The sequence below is a fragment of the Monodelphis domestica genome, chromosome 3 (assembly GCF_027887165.1).
Source record: "Monodelphis domestica isolate mMonDom1 chromosome 3, mMonDom1.pri, whole genome shotgun sequence".
Taxonomy (NCBI): Eukaryota; Metazoa; Chordata; class Mammalia; order Didelphimorphia; family Didelphidae; genus Monodelphis; species Monodelphis domestica.
In genome coordinates, this window is record NC_077229.1 from 63,495,507 (window position 1) to 63,516,280 (window position 20,774).

The 20,774-nt window shown below is 37.6% G+C and overlaps 1 protein-coding gene across 15 annotated transcripts in view; it reads left to right on the forward strand.

Annotated features, from left to right (window-relative positions):
• The first annotated feature begins 1,855 nt into the window (after positions 1-1,855).
• Positions 1,856-20,774, forward strand: part of LOC100025736 (ceramide synthase 4-like) — a 54,488-nt gene continuing 35,569 nt past the window's right edge. For 2 of the 15 annotated variants that reach the window (XM_007489482.2, XM_056822060.1), the window contains exons 1-2: positions 1,856-1,996; positions 11,711-11,884. In XM_007489482.2, coding sequence (XP_007489544.1) covers positions 11,712-11,884 — 173 coding nt within the window. In that variant the 5' untranslated portion in view covers positions 1,856-1,996; position 11,711. Of the gene's footprint in view, positions 2,112-2,610; positions 2,713-3,521; positions 3,686-10,173; positions 10,253-11,710; positions 11,885-20,774 lie in introns of all 15 variants that reach the window. The other 13 variants (XM_056822056.1, XM_056822053.1, XM_056822057.1 and 10 more) reach the window with 13 other exon arrangements.

Genomic DNA, 20,774 nt, shown 5'->3' on the forward strand with positions numbered 1-20,774 from the left:
TGGATCAAAGGGCAGACAGTCTTTTATCGCCCTTTGGGCATAGTTCCAGATTGCCCTCCAGAATGGTTGGATCAATTCACAATTCCACCAGCAATGAATTAATGTCCCAACTTTGCCACATCCCCTCCAACATTCATTACTTTCCTTTGCTGTCATGTTAGCCAATCTGCTAGGTGTGAGGTGATACCTCAGAGTTGTCTTGATTTGCAGCTCTCTGATTATCAGAGATTTAGAAGACTTTTTCATATGCTTATTTTTTTGTTTTGTTTTGATTTCTTTAACAGAAAATTGCCTATTCATGTCCCTTGCCCACTTTTCAATTGGAGAATGGCTTGATTTTTTGTACAATTGGTTTAGCTCTTTATAAATTTGAGTAATTAGACATTTGTCAGAGATTTTTACTATGAAGATTTTTTCCCCCAATTTGCTGCTTCCCTTCTAATTTTGGTTGCATTGGTTTTGTTTGTACAAACTCTTTTTAATTTAATGTAATCAAAATTATTTATTTTACACCCTATTGAAATGAATGAAAAAGAAGGCCACTCCTCACTGAGCATAACCTGATTTCTTCATCTATTCATTGGAGTTCTAGATTGGGCATACAATTTTTCATCCTCATCAAGGAATTAAGGAAGGGTTGTACATTATTAAACCCATCTTCTCATTAGATATTCACAAATTAGAGATTTCTTGGGTTGTCTAGGGGAGGGTTGAATAATGAGACTCCAAATGGTATTTAATGACTCAAAATGCTGAATGTCTTTGTGATAATCGAGAGAGATCACTGACCAATTAATTTATTGTTTGTTATTCTCAGTCACCGAGAGACTACCACTATAGCTAGACTGAACAATAAATCAATTTTTTAACCTAGAACTCAGTCTCTTGGGATTAAAAATTTTTTAACCTCCTACCTTCTTTCTTAGAATTATTACTGTGTATTGGCTCCAAGGCAGAAGAGTGGTAAGGGCTGGGCAATGGTGGTTAAGTGACTTGCCCAGGGTCACACAGTTAGGAAGTGTCTGAGGTCAAATATGACCTCAAAATCTTGTGTCTCCAGACCAAACTCTTAATCCACTGAGCAACATAACTGCCCCGTCTTGGGATTTTTTATTGTAATACTGCTACCCTTACTGGGAATTTGGAGGGTATCTAGGTCCTCTGCAAATGGCTCCAACTACCAAAGCAGTCCCCAATTCCATTAGCCCCTAGCAGTCACATTAGTTTTTACACAGAAATATTCCTTCAACATATAATCATAAATCTACAAACTTAATCCTATCCACCCACCAAATGTGAGGAGCATCACCCACTCCCACCAAGATCAAAACCACTTCAGTTTCTGGGAAGAGGATGGGGATTCGATTCACAGTGAAGTTCAGTTTCTATACAGCATAGTCCGAGTTCCAAGTCCAAACCCACCCTCTCTGAGGATTGAATCTTAAGCACCCTGGAATCACAGAGCCTCCAGTCCAGGTTGGCTTGATTTACCACTCGGATTCCAAAGTTGCAGCCACAGCTAGAGCTCCCTGTCCCTTGGGGATCATCCTGGTATCTGAAACTAAGGACAAAGAAGACAAAAGAGAAACAACCCCCCACCAAGGTCTAATTCTCAGGTAATAGAGGAAAGAAAGGAAAGTCTTTGTCCTCTCACAGGTTCAGTTCATAGAGCCCATGAGTCACCAAATACATTACATGTGAACAACCAATCATTCTTACAGAAACGAAAGAGAAGGAGGGCCTAGGTCTGAGCTAGGAAAGCTCTTGCTTGAGGTAACCCACCTTCTTTGGGGGAAGGGAAGGGGAAGTCAGCCAATAAGCTTGTATTATGCGTCTGTTATGTGCCAGGCACTGTGCTAATAATTGGAAATGCAGTCAGATAAAAAGCATTTCCTGCACTGAAGAGTTGACGATTTGTTGGGAAAGACAAAATGCAAACAACTCTGCTCAAACAAGCTATTTACAGGATAGATTGCAGATAATCAACAGAAGGAAGGTACTACTATTAAGAACTGGGAAAAACTTCTGGAAGAAAGTGGAATTTTAGCTGGAACTTGAACGAAGGAGAGATTGAGTGAGGAAGGGAGCCTGCTTCTGAATACTCTAAAATGGTACTTGGTGTTGGGGCAGTTGGGTCTGAGAAAGTACTGGTTATTATCTTGTGGTGGGGAACTTCTAAACCTGTGGGGCAGCTGTTAGTAAATAGGAGTGTTTGTTGGAAGCCAGGAACCTGTGTCTTAAGGAAACTATGGATCAGTAGGCATCAACATTTACTAAACACTGTGTGCCAGGAACTATTCTAAGCTTTGGGTACATAAAGACAGATAAAAACAGGAGACCTAAGGAGCTCCCATTCTTAGAATGATTATAAGGACAGCTAGGTGGCTCAGTGGAGAAAAAGCCAGGCTCAGAGAGAGGATGTCCTGGGGTCAAATCTGGTTCCACATACTTCCTAGCTGTGGGATCCTGGGCAAATCACTTAACTCCAGTGTATAGCCCTTACCACTCTTCTTGGAACTGATGGATTCTAAAACAGAAGGTAAGGTTTGTTTGTTTGTTTTAACTAAAAAGAGTAATTCTACAAGCTACAGTATATGGTGGTAATTTCAGAAAGAAGGAGTGAGGATAAGTTGGGGAGAGAAGAAGAGGAAAGGTCTTCTGGAGAAGGCAGGAAATTTGAAATGGCTTGAAGGAAGCAGACCTGGATGTAAGGTAAGGAAAGCTCTCCAGACATAAGGGAAAGCCAGAGGAAAAAGGCATGAAATCAGGAGATAGAGGGCCTCATACTAGAAGCAGCAAAGAGGTCAGGATAGCTAGATCACAGAGAAGAAAGGGGAAGGGTGTCTCAGGTGTATGAAGTGTAAAATGTTCAAAGCCTGGAAAGATAGAAAGCAGTCCTGTGTTTTTGGGTTCATTGTTTGGAATGGGTGGTATCATGAGCCTGGGATCACCAGAGGTGTCTGGAGGGAGAGAGTACTTCCATAACTTGAGCGAGGCTGAGTGCCCCAGTGTGAGTCAGGGTGGTGATCCTGTGAGAAGGATGAATCTTCCATGGAGAAGTGGATGCAGAATTATAGATTGGCTAAGAAGTCCCTGGGAAGCTAGAGGTGGTGATGAGAAAGGTGGTGTCCAGCTTCTGTGGTTAGTCTATCCACCTTCCCAGATTTGGGCTAGAGGGGCTCCTAGAGCTAGGCCAGACAGAAAGAGAGAAGATAGTTAAAGGTTCCAGGATTTCTGGCACCTCCTAATCTTAGGCTCTATCAGTTCCTTTTTCTGCTCTCCAATTTGCCACCTTACAGCCACCTCCACTCTCAGCATCATCCTGATGGTTCTTCTTCTTCCCCCAGCCTCTGGCCTCTGGCCAGTGAACCACCTGCCTTCCTCCAAAACCACCCCTAAGAGCCTGCCCAAGTCCTCTCTCTCTAGGTTCTCACCCCCTTGGAACCAAAGACTGCTCCCCAGGCTCCTTTCCCCAGACTTGGGCTCCACTTCACTCTGAGCCTTTGTCTATCCTCCACCAGAGCTCCATAAAGACCCTTCAGTAAGAGTAACCCATCATCCTGCCCACTCTTGTCTTCCATTTGAGCAGTGGCACAGATACAAACTGCTTCACTTGAGTTAGGGCTGCTCCAGGGGAGAGAAGAGTCGATCTCAACTAGTTTCCATCTCTGCATCACAGCAATAGGTAAGTACTTCCTCCCCATCCTCTTTATCCTGTCCTCACTGATAAACAGCCCCAACACTTAAGGGGTTACCTCAACTCATTTGTCTACACAACTGGTGCCCACTGCACCCAGGGAGGCTCTGGGGCTCCTACATGTCTATCACCATCCCCCATTCAGTGATATTCTCTGTCCCCCATGCTTGGAACACACTGCCATCTCAGCTCCTCCTCATTTAACAAGCATTTATCTTTGGATTCCTTTAAGGATCTTATCAGACATCAATTCCTGCCTGAGGTATTTTGTTTTTTTCCTACACCCACCATGGTGCCAGTGCCTCTCCTTCCCCCATTATCTTGTAACTATCTGCTAGTTAATTATATATGTAAGGTCTCCACCAGTACAGAGTCTAGAGGGCAAGAAGTATTTCACTTTCATCTTTGTGTCTTGGGTAAATTGCATAATGACTGACACATAGTGGGCACTAAGAAGTGCTTGCTAATTAATTGATCTACCACATGCTTCTTCCAAACCTTAGAAGAGGGTTTAGGGGTACAACCCATACACAATCTTCCTAATTTATCCCTTTCTTTCTGACCTCTTGTAGTTTCCAAGTAACCCCATCTCTCTGTGATTCATGCCTCCCCCTCTGTGTTACTCACACCCTTGTGATACCCCACTTTTATACACAGACACACCCATATCCCAAATGGCATGCATCCACATCAGAAATACTTATCTTTGTCAAACATTCATATATACACTTATAGCACACATCTCTGTCACACTTGAGTCACACTCCTTTCTCCAAAAGTCCTGTTACTCTCAAGTTACACATTTAATCTCTGTGTCATACTCTCATATGTGTCTTTCACACATTTACTAACAGGAACAGAGGTTGGTCCAGGTTTGCTCCCAGGACCAAGATAGTCCTTAGTGTAGAAGAAATTCAGTAAAAGTTTCTGGAATATATACTACTTTTTGAAAGAAAAAGATTGAGGGTCAAGGTGGACCCCAGCTTGGATTCAGAGGTTGGAAAATTCCCTATTGAAGGAGAAATTGGACAGACTGGTACTCTTGGATGGATATCATCAATGGGCTAACCTGGTGGTGCTGGGTGAGAGGATGGAGTTGGGCTTAGTCCTCAGTCCTGAAGAGAAAAATCCACGCTGTTCCCTCAGGATCAGTCTTTTGTGCTTTCTTGTGAATATTAAAAATTAATGATGGGCTTAAGGGCTCATTCCCAAGGAAGGTCTCAATGATCCCTCCACTCAACTTTTCTTATTTCTTTTCTCTGTTCCCAAATGACCCCACTTCCCTATCCTATACTCTTTCATCTCAACTCCTATGACACTGTCCCATTAAACACAAGTCATAGCACCTATACATGCAAAACACACATCTCTGAGTCAAACACATATAACATGTCATTCATCTGGGTCCTCACGGTGTCACATATATCATACATATATGTCCCATAGCACCCTGTTACCTTCAGGTTATATACATATGCTGTCTGTCACACATATTCAAGCATCCCTTTGGTTATTACATACCTGGAATAACCTGCTCAAATCTGAACTTTAGGAAAATCACTTTGTCAGTTATGTGGAGGCTTCTTTGGAGAGGGCAGAGACGTGAGGTAGGAAGATAAGGGACAGGAAGGTGACCATGTGAACTCAGAAAGGGGTTAATTCAAGAGGTACTAAGAAGACAAAATTGACAATCCTTGGCAACCAATTGTATGTGTTAAATCTGAAATCTGAAATAACCGAGGAAACAAAAGTCCAAGCTACTACTGAGTGTATTGATTTATTAACAAAATATAAACCAGGATACAAGGTTGGGTAATCTGACTTCTTTTTGGAGGAAAGATTAGGGGCTTTCAGAGTTGGGAGGGGGAGGGTAAATAGGTACAATTACCTATTTGTGAGTAAGACACGAATTGTCTACATGGAAATGTAAGATTTAAATTAATGTCCAATAATTCCAAATGAATTTTTCCATTTGTGATAGTATTCCTCAATTGTTCGATTACTAAACTATCATAGAGATATTTTACCTAGATTTTAGCAAACCCTTTGATAAAGTCTTTCAAGTGAAGTCAATAATAATTTAGTAAGTACCTACTAGGTACCAGGCACTGAAAGTACAAAGAAAGTAAAAAAGAAAAAAGTTCCCGAGTCTGAAGTCAAGGAGATCTGAATTCAATTTACCCTCACAGAATTTTATTGCTGTGTGACTCTGGGTAAGTCACTCAGACTCAGATTCCTCATCTATAAAATGGGACTAATGATAGCATCTGTTTTTCAGAGTTATTATAAGGATAAAATGAATTAATATTTGTAAAATGCTTTATAAGCCTTAAGGGACTCCATAAATGTTAGCTAAAATGGTGATGATGATAATGAGGAACTTGGAGGAATTCTCCAAGGGAATATTTCTGGGATTTGTATTTGTCTTACATGAGTTCAAAAATTAATTTCCCAAATACGAGAGGAGAGAAATATGACTAGATATGAATGCATGTAGCAAATATCTGTAACCATCCCTGTCCTCTGGGAAAATATCTTTGTCACTTTTTTTTAATAGAAATTTCATTTCATTTTATTTATTTTTACTTAAAAATTAATTTGTTTTTTTAAAAAACAAATTTCCACATAAGTTGTCCAACTTATATGATCATATTGTCTCTCCCTTCTTCCAGCCCCCTCACAGAGCCAACAAGCAATTCAATCAGGGTAATACGTGTATTACCATGCAAAACATATTTCTATATTATTCATTTTTGTAAGCGAATAATCTTATAAAACCAAAACTCCTCCAAATATACCAAAATAAACAAGTGATAAATCATGTTTTCATTTGCATTTCTACTACTATTTCTCTGTAGATAAATAGTATTCTTTTTCATAAGTCCCTTAGAATTATCCTGGATCATTGTATTGCTATTAGTAGCAGTCTATCACATTTGATTGTTCCACAATTTTGCAGTTACTTTGTATAATGTTTTGGTTCTGTTTATTTCGCACTGCATTGGTTCATGTGGGTCTTTCCAGCTCCTTCTGAAATCATCCTATTTATCATTCCTTATAGTACAGTAGCATTCCATCACCATGATATCCTAGAATTTGTTCAGTCATTCCCCAATTAAGAAACATCCCTTTTGAGGGGCAGCTGGGTGGCTAAGTGGATTGAGATCCAGGCCTAGAGATGACTAGGTTCAAATCTGATCTCAGATACTTCCCAGCTGTGTGACCCTGGGCAAGTCACTTGACCCCCATTGCCTAACCCTTACCACTCTTCTGTCTTGGAGCCAATACATAATATTGACTCCAAGATGGAAGGTAAGGGTTTTTTTTTTTTTAAGAAACATCCCTTTTGTTTCCAATTCTTTGTAATAACAAAAAGAGCAGCTATAAATATTTTTGTGCGAACAGATCCTTTCCCATTTAAAAAAAAATTTCTTTAGGATATAGAACTAGTAGTGATATTACCAAATCAAAAGGTAGTTACAAATTGCCCTCTAGAATGGTTGGATATATTCACAACTCCATCACCAATGTGTCCATGTCCCATTTTTGCCACATTTCCTCAAGCATTTATAATTTTCTTTTACTGCCATATTGGTCAATTCGATAGGTATGAGGTGGTACCTCAGTACTGTTTTATTTATATTTCTCTAATCAATAGTGATTTAGAACATTTTTCTTTGATTATTGATATCTTTTATTTATCCACCTGAAAATCACCTATTTATACCCTTTGACAATTTATCAATTGGGGATTAACTTGGATTCTTATAAATTTGTATATTTGAGAAGTGAGACCTTTATTGGGAAATTTGTTGTAAATTTTTCCTCCAGTTTGTTGCTTCCTTTGTAATCTTGGTTGCATTGATTTTGTTTGTATAAAACCTTTTGAATTTAATATAATAAAATTATTCATTTTACATCTTGTCATGTTCTCTATCTCTTGTTTGTTCATAAATTCTTCCCTTCTCCATAGATCTGACAGGTAAACTCTTCTATGTTCTCTTAATTTACTTATAAAATTACTCTTTTAAAAATTATGTACCCATTTTGACCTTATTTTGGCATAGGATGTGAGATATTGATCTATATGTATATAATTTTTGTCAAACTATTTTCCAATTTTCCCAGCAGTTTTTGTCAAATAGTGAGTTCTTATCTCCAAAGCTGGGATCTTTGGGTTTATCAAGCACTAGATTGCTGAGGTCATTTACCTCTAATCTATTCTATTGATACATCCTTTTATTTCTTAGCCATTACCAGATTGTTTTGATAATTACTGCTTAAAGAATACAGTTTAAGATCTGGCACTTCTAGGCCACCATCCTTTACATTTTTTTGTCATCAGTTCTCTTGATATTTTTGACCATTTGTTCTTCCAGATTAATTTTGTTATTTTTTATGGTTCTATGTTTGATTGGTATGACACTGAATAAGCAAATTAATTTAGGTAGGACTGTATTGTATTATATTAGCCCAGCCTACCCATGAGCAATTAATGTTTTTTACAGTTGTTTAGATCTAACTTTATTTGTGTCAATTGTGTTTTGCAGAGGGCATCTGGGTGACTCTGGATTGAGAGTCAGGTCTAGAGACAGAAGGTCCTAGGTTCAAATCTGACTTTAGACACTTCCTAGCTCTGTGACCCTGGACAAGTCACTTAACTCCCTTGCTTAGTCCTTACCACTCTTCTGCCTTGGAACCAATACACAGTATTGGATCTAAGGTGAAAGATAAGGGTTGTTTTTAAAAAGTGTTTTGTAATTGTATTCATATAAATCCTATGTTAGTCTTGGCAAATAGATTCCCAAGTATTTTATATTGTCTAGAGTGATTATAAATGGAATTTCTCTTTGTAACTCTTCCTACTGAGTTTTCTTAGAAATATATAAAAATGCTGATGATTTATGTGGGTTTATTTTGTATCCTACAACTTTGCTAAATTTATTAGTTATTTCAACTAGCTTTTTAGTTTATTTTCTAGCATTCTTTAAGTATACCATCATATCATCCATAAAGAGTGATAGGTTAGTTTGAAGGATTAGATTATTTAGTTTCCAATTACTTTTTAATTGGCCTTTCCATGAACCCTTATTTTGTTGCATTATGATCTGAAAAGGTTGTATTTATTATTTCTATTTGCTGCATTTGGTTGTGAAATGTTTATGTCCTAATATGTCAATTTTTGCATATGTACAATGTGCTGCTGAAAATAAGGTATTTTCATTTTTATCCCTATTCAATTTCCTCCAGATATTAATTAAATCTAACTTTTCTAAAATTTCATTCACTTCCCCTACTTCTTTCTTATTTATTTTTTGATTAGTTTTGTCTGTTCTCATGATTGCTGCTCCTGCTTATTTTTCTCAGTCGAAGCCCAATAGATTCTGCTTCAGCCTCTTAGCTTTACTCTGTGTGTGCATACCTGCCTCAGATATGTTTCTTGTAAACAACATATGGGCGGACTCTGGTTTTTAATGCACTCTGCTATCTACTTCTATTTACATTAACAGTTATGATTACTATCTGTATATTCCCCTCCATCTTGATTTTGTATTTTAATCCTGCTCTTTCTCCCTTCACTCTTTCCGTCCACACAAGTATTTTTCTTTTAATCACTCCTTACATTTCCCCTCCCTTATATTACTCCCCTTTCCACCACTATCCTTCTTATTTCCCTCCTACTTCTCTAAAGGGTCTTTTATTCACTATTCTAACTTTCCCCTCCCTTATATTACTCCCTCCACTCACTACCTCCTTTCTTATTTCCCTTCTATTTCTCTATAGGGTAAGATAGGATTCTACACTACAATGAGTCTGACTGTTCTTCCATCTCTAAGCTAATTTCAATGAGTGTAAGGTTTTACTTTAAAAAAGTTATTACCCATCACCACTCTTATCCTCCCTTCTACTATAATAGATCCCCCCACCCCGTGCCTCTATATGTGATATAATTTACCCATTTTATTTCTTTCTTCCCACTTCTCTTACTGCAATCTTCCTATTTTACCTCTTGATTTTTTAAAATATCATCCTAAGCATCTTACTACCACACCCCCTCTCTGTGTATACTTTTTCTATCTACTGTGACAATGATAACAATTTTAATAGTTACAGATATCATATTTCTACATAGAAATATAAACAATTTGACCTTGTTGAAATCCCTACATTTTTTTCTCTTTCTTATTTACCTTTTTATGATTCACTTGAATTTTGAATTTGGGCATCAAATTTTCTGTTTAAGTCTGATCTTCTCTTTAGAAATGCTTGAAAATCTTCTATTTTTATTAAATGACCATACTTTTCACTGAAAAAATATAGACAGTTTTGATGGGTAGGTTATTCTTTGTTGCAAACCCATTTCCCTTGCCTTCCAAAATATCATATTCCAAGCCTTATGATCCTTCAATGTTGAAGTGCCTAATTCTGGCTAGGATTCTATGATATTTGAATTGTTTCTTTCTGTCTGTTTGCAGTATTTTCTTCTTGGCCTGGGAGTTCTTGAACTTGGTTATAACATTCTGGGTGTTGTAATTTGGGGATTTATTACAAAAGGTAATCTGTGGATTCTTTCAATTTCTATTTTACCTTTTGTTCAAAAATTTCAGGTCAGTTTTCTTTGATAATTTCTTGTAATATGATGTATATATTTTTATTTTTTTGGTCATGACTATCAAGTAGTCCAATAATTTTTAAAATGTTTCTCCTGGATCTATTTTACAGGTCAGTTGTTTTTTTTCCATGAAATATTTTGATTTCTTTTCTTCCTTTGATTTTGTTTTATTGTTTCTTGATGTTGTGTGATATCATTAGCTCCTATTTACCCAATTCTAATTTTTAAAAATGAATTTTCTCCATAACCTTTTGATCCTCCTTTTCCATTTGGTCCATTGTAGTTTTCATGTAACTCTTTTATTCATTGGATTTTTAAACTTCTTTTTCCAGTTGACCAACTTTGCTTTTTAAGATGTTATTTCATTTTTGCATTACTTTAATTTCTTTTCCCCATTTTTCTTCAACCTTACTTATTTGATTTTTAAATTCTTTTTTTGAGTTCTTCCAGTGCTTCAGATCAATTTACATTTTTTAAAGTTTTGCATGTAGTTGCTTGGATTTCATTGTTCCCTATTCAGTCTGTGCTTTGCATATATCTCCACAGAAATTTTCTAGAGTTAGGTGTTTCTTTTGTTATTTGCTCATTTTCTCAGCTGTTCCCCCCTCCTACCCCCCATGGAATAAAGATTCTGAAAGCTATTGATTCTGTCTTCTCTGCTGATGGCTTGCAGGACTCATTAATGTTACCTATTTTGTCCTGGTGCTAGTGCAGTTTTGAAAGGGTCAAGTGGCTATGGACTTTACAGTCTCACTATAGGGTGGTCCTAGATCAGGGGACTTCTAAGGGTTGGACTGGGGTTTGGGGTGCTTTGTTGTTGCTTTATACAGGGTCTTGGGATTCCAAAGTTGATCTATTCCCAGGCTTGGAACTTGGTATAGTAGGTCACAGGGGATGAGGGGTGGGTGGGAGGAGAGGTGTAGTCAGCCAATACTGCCCAGTGTGCAGTTTTGCTTCCAGTTCCCCCTTATTCCATGAAAGTCATCTCTCTCTGATTAACTTTCAAGTTATATTCAGCAGGAGAGCCCCCTCACTATGTCTTTCTATTGGTTTTTGACTTCTATCATTTTGAGGTGCTTTTTAAAGATTAGTTTGGAAGGATCATCAGAGTGGTTTTAGCTTTTGCTGCTACTAAGCCTCCATCTTGTTTCTTATCCTGTCATCTCTCTTAAATGAGACAGTGCAACATGGAGAAGTTTAAATTATGAGCTAATGTACCTGGTTTCTAGTCTTAGATATGCCAATATCTTTATTGAGTGACCTGAAACAAGTAGATATTAGATCTTCTGTCTCTAAAAGAGGTTATCTGGGTTTACTGGCTCTGTTAAACAATTTTGTAATAATAGACTCATGCTTCTCCCTGCCAATTCCTTTTGATATATTTGTTGTCTTGCCCTTAGGATGCTGGCCACCCTATATGAATCATTTTGGAAGGCTGAGTATTGGTTACCACCTGGGTACACATGGGCTGACTTAGAAGATTCTGATGACATCACATATCCTCATCCCAAGGACCTGCTTGCAGTTGTTCCCTTGACATTTGTCTTACTGGTCATTAGATATGGTTCTGAGAGGTGAGTATCCCCTTTTTAAAAAGAAACTAAAATTTTGTTGATACCTTTTGTTTTTACAGTTCTTTCAGGGTATTACTTTCCCTTCCTTCTTTATAATAAAGAAAAAAGTTAAGCAAGATCAAATGATGCAGCAATCACATATGATAATGTATACAATATCCTGCTTCTATTGGTCCTATGTCTATGAGGAAACAGGAACCAGTTCATTTCTTCATCTTTTCAAGTGAGATGGGAAGCAAGATTTGTTATGAAATAAGTATTCAAGTGCATTTACATTATTACAGGAATTTTGCATACTTTCCTTAGGAATTTTATTTTACTCTATATTAGTTCAGTCAAGTTTTGTCAAGTTTCTCACATTCATCATTTTGTTTAGCCAATAATATTCCACTAAATTCATTTCCCACAATTTATTTAGCTATTCTCTGGTTGATGGGGACCTATTATATTTCCTTTTTTTGTTCTGTGTTTGCTGATACAAAATGTGTTATTAAGATTTATTATATATGAGATTTTTATGTCATTGACATTCTTAAAAACATATGCATTTAAAATGAGATTTGAGTCAAATGGTATGAACTGTATTAGAAAGGGGGGTAAATCATCAAAACAATTTGGTACTGACTGAGAAATAGAATGGAAGATCAGTGGAATAGATTATGTACATAATACCTAGTAATAAGTAACCATAGTAATATAATATTTGATGAATTAAAAATACAAGCTTTTGGGATAAGAAATAATTATTTGATGAAAACTGTTGGGAACATTGGAAAATGGTGTGGCAGAGACTATGTCTAAACCAGCATCTCACACCATATACCAACATATGGTCAACATGAGAACATGATTTAGACATCATAAGCAAACTAGGGGAACATGAAATAATTTACATGTCAGACCTATGAATAAGGGAAGAATTTATGACCAAAAAAGAGACAGAGAGTGTCATACGATGTAAAATGGATAATTTTGATCACCTTAAATTAAAAGGGTTTTGCAAAAAGAAAACCCCAATACATCCAAGATTAGAAGGAAATCAGAAATTTGGGGGGGAACTTTTTATAGCAAGTATCTCTAAGAGTCCCATTGGTTTAATATATAACCAAGTCAAAGTCATAAAAATATGCCATTCTCCAATTAACAAATGGTTGTGACAAGGAAATCACTTTAAAAGACTGATATATATTAATTTAAGGTCGCCAAGGAATTCAGCTATGTAATTCCTAAATGAAAACTCAAGTCAGCAGTCAACCCTTTATGGAGTTTAATTAAAAACAGGAGGAAGAAAGGTAAGAGAGAGAGAGAGAAAGAGAGAGAGACAGAGAGAGAGAGAGAGAGAGAGAGAGAGAGAGAGAGAGAGAGAGAGAGAGAGAGAGAGAGAGAGAGAGAAGGGAATAGGGCTTAAATACCCCCTCTGTTAGGCTGGGCCAAAAGGCCCAAGCCCTTAGATAGCTGAGGCAAAGAAAATAGATCAGTCCCTATCACTCATGTGACCAAAATGGAGAAACAGTCTCAGGGGCCTCCTCCTCCAGCTTCCTTCAGAGCAAGCTTCTCAGAGCACAACCTCTCAGAGCAAAACCTCTCCAACCACCCCCCTCTCATCCTCAGACCCCGCTAACTTTAAGGAAACCATCCAAGTTCCCTCCCCTCAGTTCTCACATCTACCAATCACTGTCCATGTCTTCCCTGTGCCAATGGTGGCTCTACCTTAACCCAGGACTGCCCAGAGGTCTGTGACTTTGCACATGTCTGTTGAAGGTCATATTCTCAAATAATTAAATCTTTGCTGCAGCCCTTCCTAAATCCTGTTACCCTGAGTAGGGTGGAGATTGGAATAATTAAATTTTGATCTATGCTGCAGCCCTTCCTAAATCCTGTTAGGACTGAGTAGGGTGGAGATTGTAATTTCCAAGACCTGGTTCTGTCATTCCAAGTATCTCTATTGTATCAATTCTAAAATCAATCCTGACTCAAAGAACTTCCTGTTCTATGCTTAAGCATAGGTCAAAGCCCTTTCCATTGTTCAGCAAAAGGTTCTGTCCTAAAGTAATCTTAAGAAGGGAGGAGGAGGAACCTCCCATGCCAATGGGGTTCACATTCCAATACACTATCAGTAAGAAATTTTCCAAGTATGAAATTTACCAATGGTGAAATTTCCAACATTTATAAGTCTAAGAAATTTTAAGGTTTACAATCCCCCCTGATGATCATTGGGAGACTAGTCTCCCCATTGATCATTTAACATAATCATTTTGTAGTTCTAAATGCACTTCTAACTATAGATATACACAATATTCAATTTTCTAAGAGAAATTAGAATAGTGAGAGAGGAAATAGAAAAGAAAAGAAAGCAAAACCAATGTTTTGCTAGGCGCATTGACAGAAAGCCAAATTAGGGGGAGTCCCTTTTGGCATAAATGTATACAGTTACAGTAAATGTTCAATCAAAAGTTCAGTTCAATCAATCATATCCAAAGTTCATTCTTGATCTTCTTGATGAAGTGTAGGTTTTCGGCATCTTTCTGCAACAGTTCATTCTCTGGATATAAAAGTTTCAAGCTTCTTTCTTGAAGATCTTTTCTCGAACAAAATCAAAATCTTTGAATTTTTATAACAGTAAAATCTTAAACAAAATTCAAAATTCTTGGATTTTTATAAAAATACAATCTCAAACCAAAAAAAATTCAAAAATAAAAAAAATTCTTAGATTTTAAATTAAAATACAATCCCCCCTGAAGTAAGTATTAAAAAAAATCAAGTTTAGCTCAGGGTGCAATGTTCAGTTATGGGGGTGTATGTGTCAATTATCAAAAGAATAGAAAAATAATCAAAAACATAAGAAAAATTCAAAATAGGCCTTGTATAGGTCCAGTTTAAAGTAATTTCTATCCCACAAGTATGTAGGACAGGATGCAGTAATATTTCACTTAGCCATTTGTAGCCAAGACTACAGGAAGTTGCCATAATATAAAAAGAAAAGAATTAGAATTCTATTTTGATGGGGAAATGCCATTCCCTCGTCTGATTTTTTTTTTCATTCAGGGATATAGGGAGCCAGCATGATAGTCAAGCTTTGTACTTGTTTGAGTACTTCGTAAAGAGTGTAGATACAAGGAAGTCCTACGACTTAAACATAAGTTAAGCATCGCAACCTCGAGTCTCACTTTAATATTTCTTGTGTGCTCTATTGGCACTATCCAGGTTTAGTCTGTGCTCCTTGTTTTTATCCCTTTTACTGGAATCAGACACAAACATTAATCACAGTCCTATAATATTTTATCAATAAATGGCAGGTTCCCATAGTTTAAAGCTTTTAGGCATATATTGATATTATACCAAGAGTATATATATTAACTTGTATTACTGCAGGAAAAAATAATATTAATATTAATTATGTGTACCTTCAGTACAAAAAATGAGAAAAAAATCAAATATTCTGATCAAAAAATAAAAGAAAAGAAATAAGAAAAATAAGAAAAAAAGCAGTAATTCAATGTATTCTTTAAAAAAGCATCCATTTGTCTATGGATTATTATCTCCAATTCATATGATAAGATAGAGTCACAATTCATATGATAGGATAGAGTCAATCAGTCTCAGCAGAAGATGCTTTCTTCACATGTGATCAGTGAATCCAAGAGTCTATTTCTCCAATCTTTATAGATTTTGGAGTAGTTAATAATATTTGGAATAGTCCTTCCCAGGAAGGTTGAGTTGCTCCAGTTCGCTTGAAATTTTTGTTATAAACTTTATCTCCTGGGCTCAGGTCATGCAGAGAAAAGTCTAATGGTCCGGCTTGTACTGCAGCTCCGGATTCATGAAGTTCACGTAGTTTGTGCTGTAACTCCTGTATATAGGAAGCAATAGTAATATCTCCCCCTAATAGTGATGTATAAGCTGGGGAGAAAGGCTTAGCCTGTATAGGCGGATGTCCAAAAAGCATCTCAAATGGTGAAATATGTAAGTCTCCTCTAGGCCTGCTTCTAAGATAAAATAGGGCCAGAGGGAGAATTTCAGACCATTTTAAATGGGTCTCAGTGCATAATTTGCCAATACTAGTCTTAAGTTCTTTATTCATCCTCTCCACTTGGCCTGAGCTCTGGGGGTGATATGGAACATGGAATTTTGGAGTTATCCCCAAGCAAGAATATATTTGGTTTAAGACAGAATCGGTAAAATGACTCCCTCTATCGGAGTCAAAACCTGCTGGCAGGCCAAACTAGGAATACTTTCCTTTAAAAGTATCTTTGCAACAAAATCTACTGTGGCTCGGGTCGTAGGAAATGCTTCTGGCCATCTGGTTAGTTGATCTACAATTACTAGACAAAATTTATAACGTCCAGCCTTTGGCATCGTTATGAAATCTATCTGTAGATGTTCAAAAGGTGTGTAAGCCAGAGGACATCCCCCAAAGGCTTTTCCACGATATGCATGTTGGTTATATGCCTGGAAAATAGGGCAGGCTGAACATACTTTAGAGGCTATAGTAGTTATACCAGGGACTATCCATACTCTCTTGACAGAGTCCACGATGCCCTGGGTGCCAAAATGACCATTTTTGTGAATAGATTGGCAAATTTGGTTATAGAAACTTCTAGGGAGCAGGGGTTTTCCTTCAGATGACACCCATACTCCATTAATCTGTTTTGCTTTAAATTTTTGTTTCCATTTTTCCACTTCCTTTTCATTATAGGAAAGTGATAAATTTAAATTATCAGTGGTTGTTAATGTTAAAATTAATCCAGGTCCTTCTATGGCTGCTAGTTTTGCAGCGGCATCTGCTCGGTCATTTCCTCTAGAGACAGGGTCAGAGCCACCTGTATGGGCAGAGCAATGAACTACAGCTAGGGCTTTAGGCAGTTTGAGAGCAGAAAGAACTTCATTAATAATTTCTGCATTAGCTATAGATTTTCCAGCTGAGGTTAAAAATCCTCTTTGGAGCCATAACATCCCGACTGAGTGACAAATGCCAAAAGCATATCTAGAATCCATATAAATTGTTGCCTTTTTATCCTTGGCAATTATACAAGCTTGTTTTAGAGCTATGAGTTCTGCTCCTTGAGCGCTAATGTTAGAAGGTAGTGAAGCTGACCATTCAGTAGCAAATTCTGAGACTACAGCAGCTCCAGTGTTACGTATGCCATCCCTCATAAAAGAGGAACCATTGGTAAATAAAATCAGATCTGCATTGTCTAAGGGAGTGTCCAAGAGATTATCTCGAGGCTTTTCTGCCATGGACACTAATGTTTCACAGTTATGTAATGGTTCTCCTGAAGTAGGTAAATCTGGAAGCAAGGTGGCAGGGTTAAGAGTTGAACAGCGTTTCAAGGTAATATTTTCACTATTTAATAAGGTTATTTCATACCTTGTAATTCTCTGATCTGAGAATGCCTGTGTCCTATGTTTTATCAATAATGCTTCTATCTCATGTGGGCACATTATTGTTAATGGACATCCCAATACTAAATCAATGGTTTTTGTTACTAGTAAGGCTGTAGCAGCTACTCCTCTAAGGCATGGTGGTGCTCCTGCTGCTACTGGGTCTAGTTGGGCAGAATAATAAGCAATTGGGCGCTGAGAAGGTCCCAAAGTCTGAGTTAACACACCAGAGGCTACTCCTCTTCGCTCATGCACATATAAAGTAAATGGCTTGTTGTAATCTGGGATGCCTAGAGCAGGGGTAGACATGATAGCCTTTTTTAGATCTGATAGAGCTGACAAGTTTTCAGGCTCTAATTTGAGGGGTTCAGGAACCGAATCCTTTGTTAATGCTATAAGGGGTTTAGTGATTTCCCCATAGCAAGGAATCCATTGTCTACAAAACCCTGTTGCTCTTAGAATTGCTCTCAGCTGTTTCTTAGTGGTAGGAGCACTCAATTTTTGAATATTCTCAATTCGTTTTGGAGAAATATAACGAGCACCCGCAGTCAAGATGAATCCCAAATATTCTACTTTTTGGAGACACCACTGAACTTTATCCTTAGAGATTTTATGTCCTCTTTTATGCAATTCCAAAAGAAGGTGTTTGCTATCTTCTTGACATGTTTTTGCATCTGTTGAAGCCAAGAGTAGATCATCCACATATTTGATTAATTTGCTATTTTTAAATGTTATATTGTCTGTGTCTTGGCTCAAAATTTGCTCAAATAAGCTCAGACTTTCGACATGACCCTGTGGCAGCCGACACCAGGTATATTGTGAGCCCTTCCAGGTGAAAGCAAAAATATGCCTGGAGTTCTCATGTATAGGTATGGAGAAGAAAGCTGAACACAAGTCTACTACTGTAAAGTATGTAGCTGTGCTAGGAATAGATGAAATAATAGTATGTATGTTAGAAACTACGGAGTGTCTCTTTATGACGTGATTATTCACTGCCCTTAGATCCTGTACGAATCTATAGAGGTGCTTGCCATTGGGCCCTCTTTTTGGTTTTTTAATTGGCAGGATGGGCGTGTTGTATTCAGATTTGCAAGGGATTATTATTCCCTATTCTATTAATGAGTTAATAACTGGTGTAATACCCTCAATTGCCTCCTTTGAGAGGGGATACTGAGGGATCGAAGGAGGTGGGCTAGATTTAGTTTTTATCTGCACAGGAACAGCAGATTTAAGTAAGCCTACATCGGAAGAAGATGTGCCCCAAAGAGACTCCGGTATATCTTTAGGTATTTCAGAAGTGGAAGGGTCTTTTGCCTCCTGGTTTTCTGAGAGAAGTACAGGGAGTAAATTTAAAGATTCCTCTGGTACTTCTAATGATAATGAGCCATCTGGGGAGCAGGATATTGTGGCTCTGAGTTTGCATAGAAGGCCCCTCCCCAGCAAATTTAAAGGGGAGTCAGGCATCAAAAGGAAGGAGTGTTGTACCTCTAGGGGTCCTACAGACACCATTCTAGGAGGAAGTCTTTTAACTCTTTGGGTTATTCCTGATACTCCCATTACATTCTCTGAGCCAACAGAATAACATTGTAAATCAGGTGTTCTCTTTAATACAGACCAGGAAGCTCCAGTGTCTAATAGACAGTCATAATAGGTGTTACCCACCTTTAAGGTAACATGGGGTTCATTAGTATGGGGGGGCAGTGTATAGGGACAACGGGTAGTAGGACATCAGGGTCCAGGAAATCAAAGGTTGTATCCTCTGATTCCTGTGCCCCAGCCCTCCCCCCCGGACACCATCATTGTGTTTGGGATATTCCTTGGGCACCCCCCTGAAGGACACCTCTCTGAGGGTCATTAGTACCTCAAGTATTTTTTGGACGAGTGCCATTTCTCATATATTGTTGTTGTTCATTATCATTATAATTTTCTTCAATTGGAGCATTGTCATTATTTTCCCAATTCCTATTTCTATAATTCTGGTTTCTAAAGTTCTTATTTCTATATTCATTATAGGTATTTCCATAGTCATTATTATAATTTCTAGAATTCTGGTTTCTATAACCATTATCATCATTTCTATAGTTATTATTATTTCTATAGCTATTATTAAACTGTGTATTCCTTCCAAACATCTTAAGAAAGGTTCTACATTCCATCATTTTGTGGCCCTTCTTCTCACAGAAGTGGCAAGTAATGGATTGATAATTGGATTTCTGGAGAGGGGCAATTGTCTTTGGTTCATTATCATGCCCACTTTCTAATTTAGTTATCCTATCTATTAAATATCTTATTTTTTTCTTCATTTCCTCCATGTCATCATTATTTTCTTCCTCCTTTTCTTTGTTTCCCTTTAAAACATATATAGCTCTTTTTCGCAATTCTTCAAGGTCCATATCTGACCATCTTGGGCATTGTGTTCTAAAATAATTCTTAATTGCTTTGCAAGAGTTATTTACAAAGATCCTTCTAACTTGTCTTAAACTACTCTCTTTAGTTAGGTCCCAATCTAAGTATCTGTCCCCAAACTCAATTATTCTATCCATAAATCTAGAAGGTGTTTCTTCTTCCTTTTGCTTAAATTTTTCAAGTTCCATCCACTTATCTGTACTGTCTGCACATTCCTTCATTGCCATGAGGATGGCTTCTCTACAACGGTATAGTTGTAGATAATCCTCAGGATTGTTATAGTCCCATTTGGGATCCTGAGATGGCCAATGTGCTACATTACGCCCCCGGGTTTTGTTGACATGAGCAATTATTTTATTTTATTCACGTTCAGTTAAAAAAGCCTGTAGTAAGTTCTCAACGTCCTTGTAAGACAGATTATACTGAAAAAATATGTCTCCCATCTTTTTTGTTACTAGAAAAGGATCTTGTTCATATGTGGGGATATTTTGTGTAAATTCATTTATTTCTTGGGGAGTAAATGGTATCCTATGTCTTAAAGTCACCACATCCCCATTCCGTCCTTTTTCAGGTACTTCTCTTAGAGGAAACAGGCCTCTAGTTGAATTTTGTACCTGTGGGTCAGTTTGACAAGGACAGGTTTCTCTAGGAGGACAAGATCTCCTTTGCATTGGAATTTGGTTTTCTGTAGGAGAGTGTTACAAGGGAATCACTTTAAAAGACTGATATATATTAATTTAAGGTCGCCAAGGAATCAGCTATGTAATTCCTAAATGAAAAACTCAAGTCAGCCGTCAGCCTTTTTTGGAGTTTAATTACAATAGGAGCAAGAAAGGAATTAGAGATATATATATAGAGAGAAAGGGGAGAGAAGGGAATAGGGCTTAAATACCCCTTCTGTTTAGGCTGGGCCAAAAGGCCCAAGCCCTTAGATAGCTGGGGCAAAGAAAAGAGATCAGTCCCTATTACTCACGTGTCCAAAATGGAGAAACAGTCTCAGAGGCCCCCACCTTCAGCTTCCTTCAGAGCAAGCTTCCTCAGAGCCCAGGAACCACACCGACCCAAAAACTCAACAACCACCACCTCGAGTCTCCAGACCCTC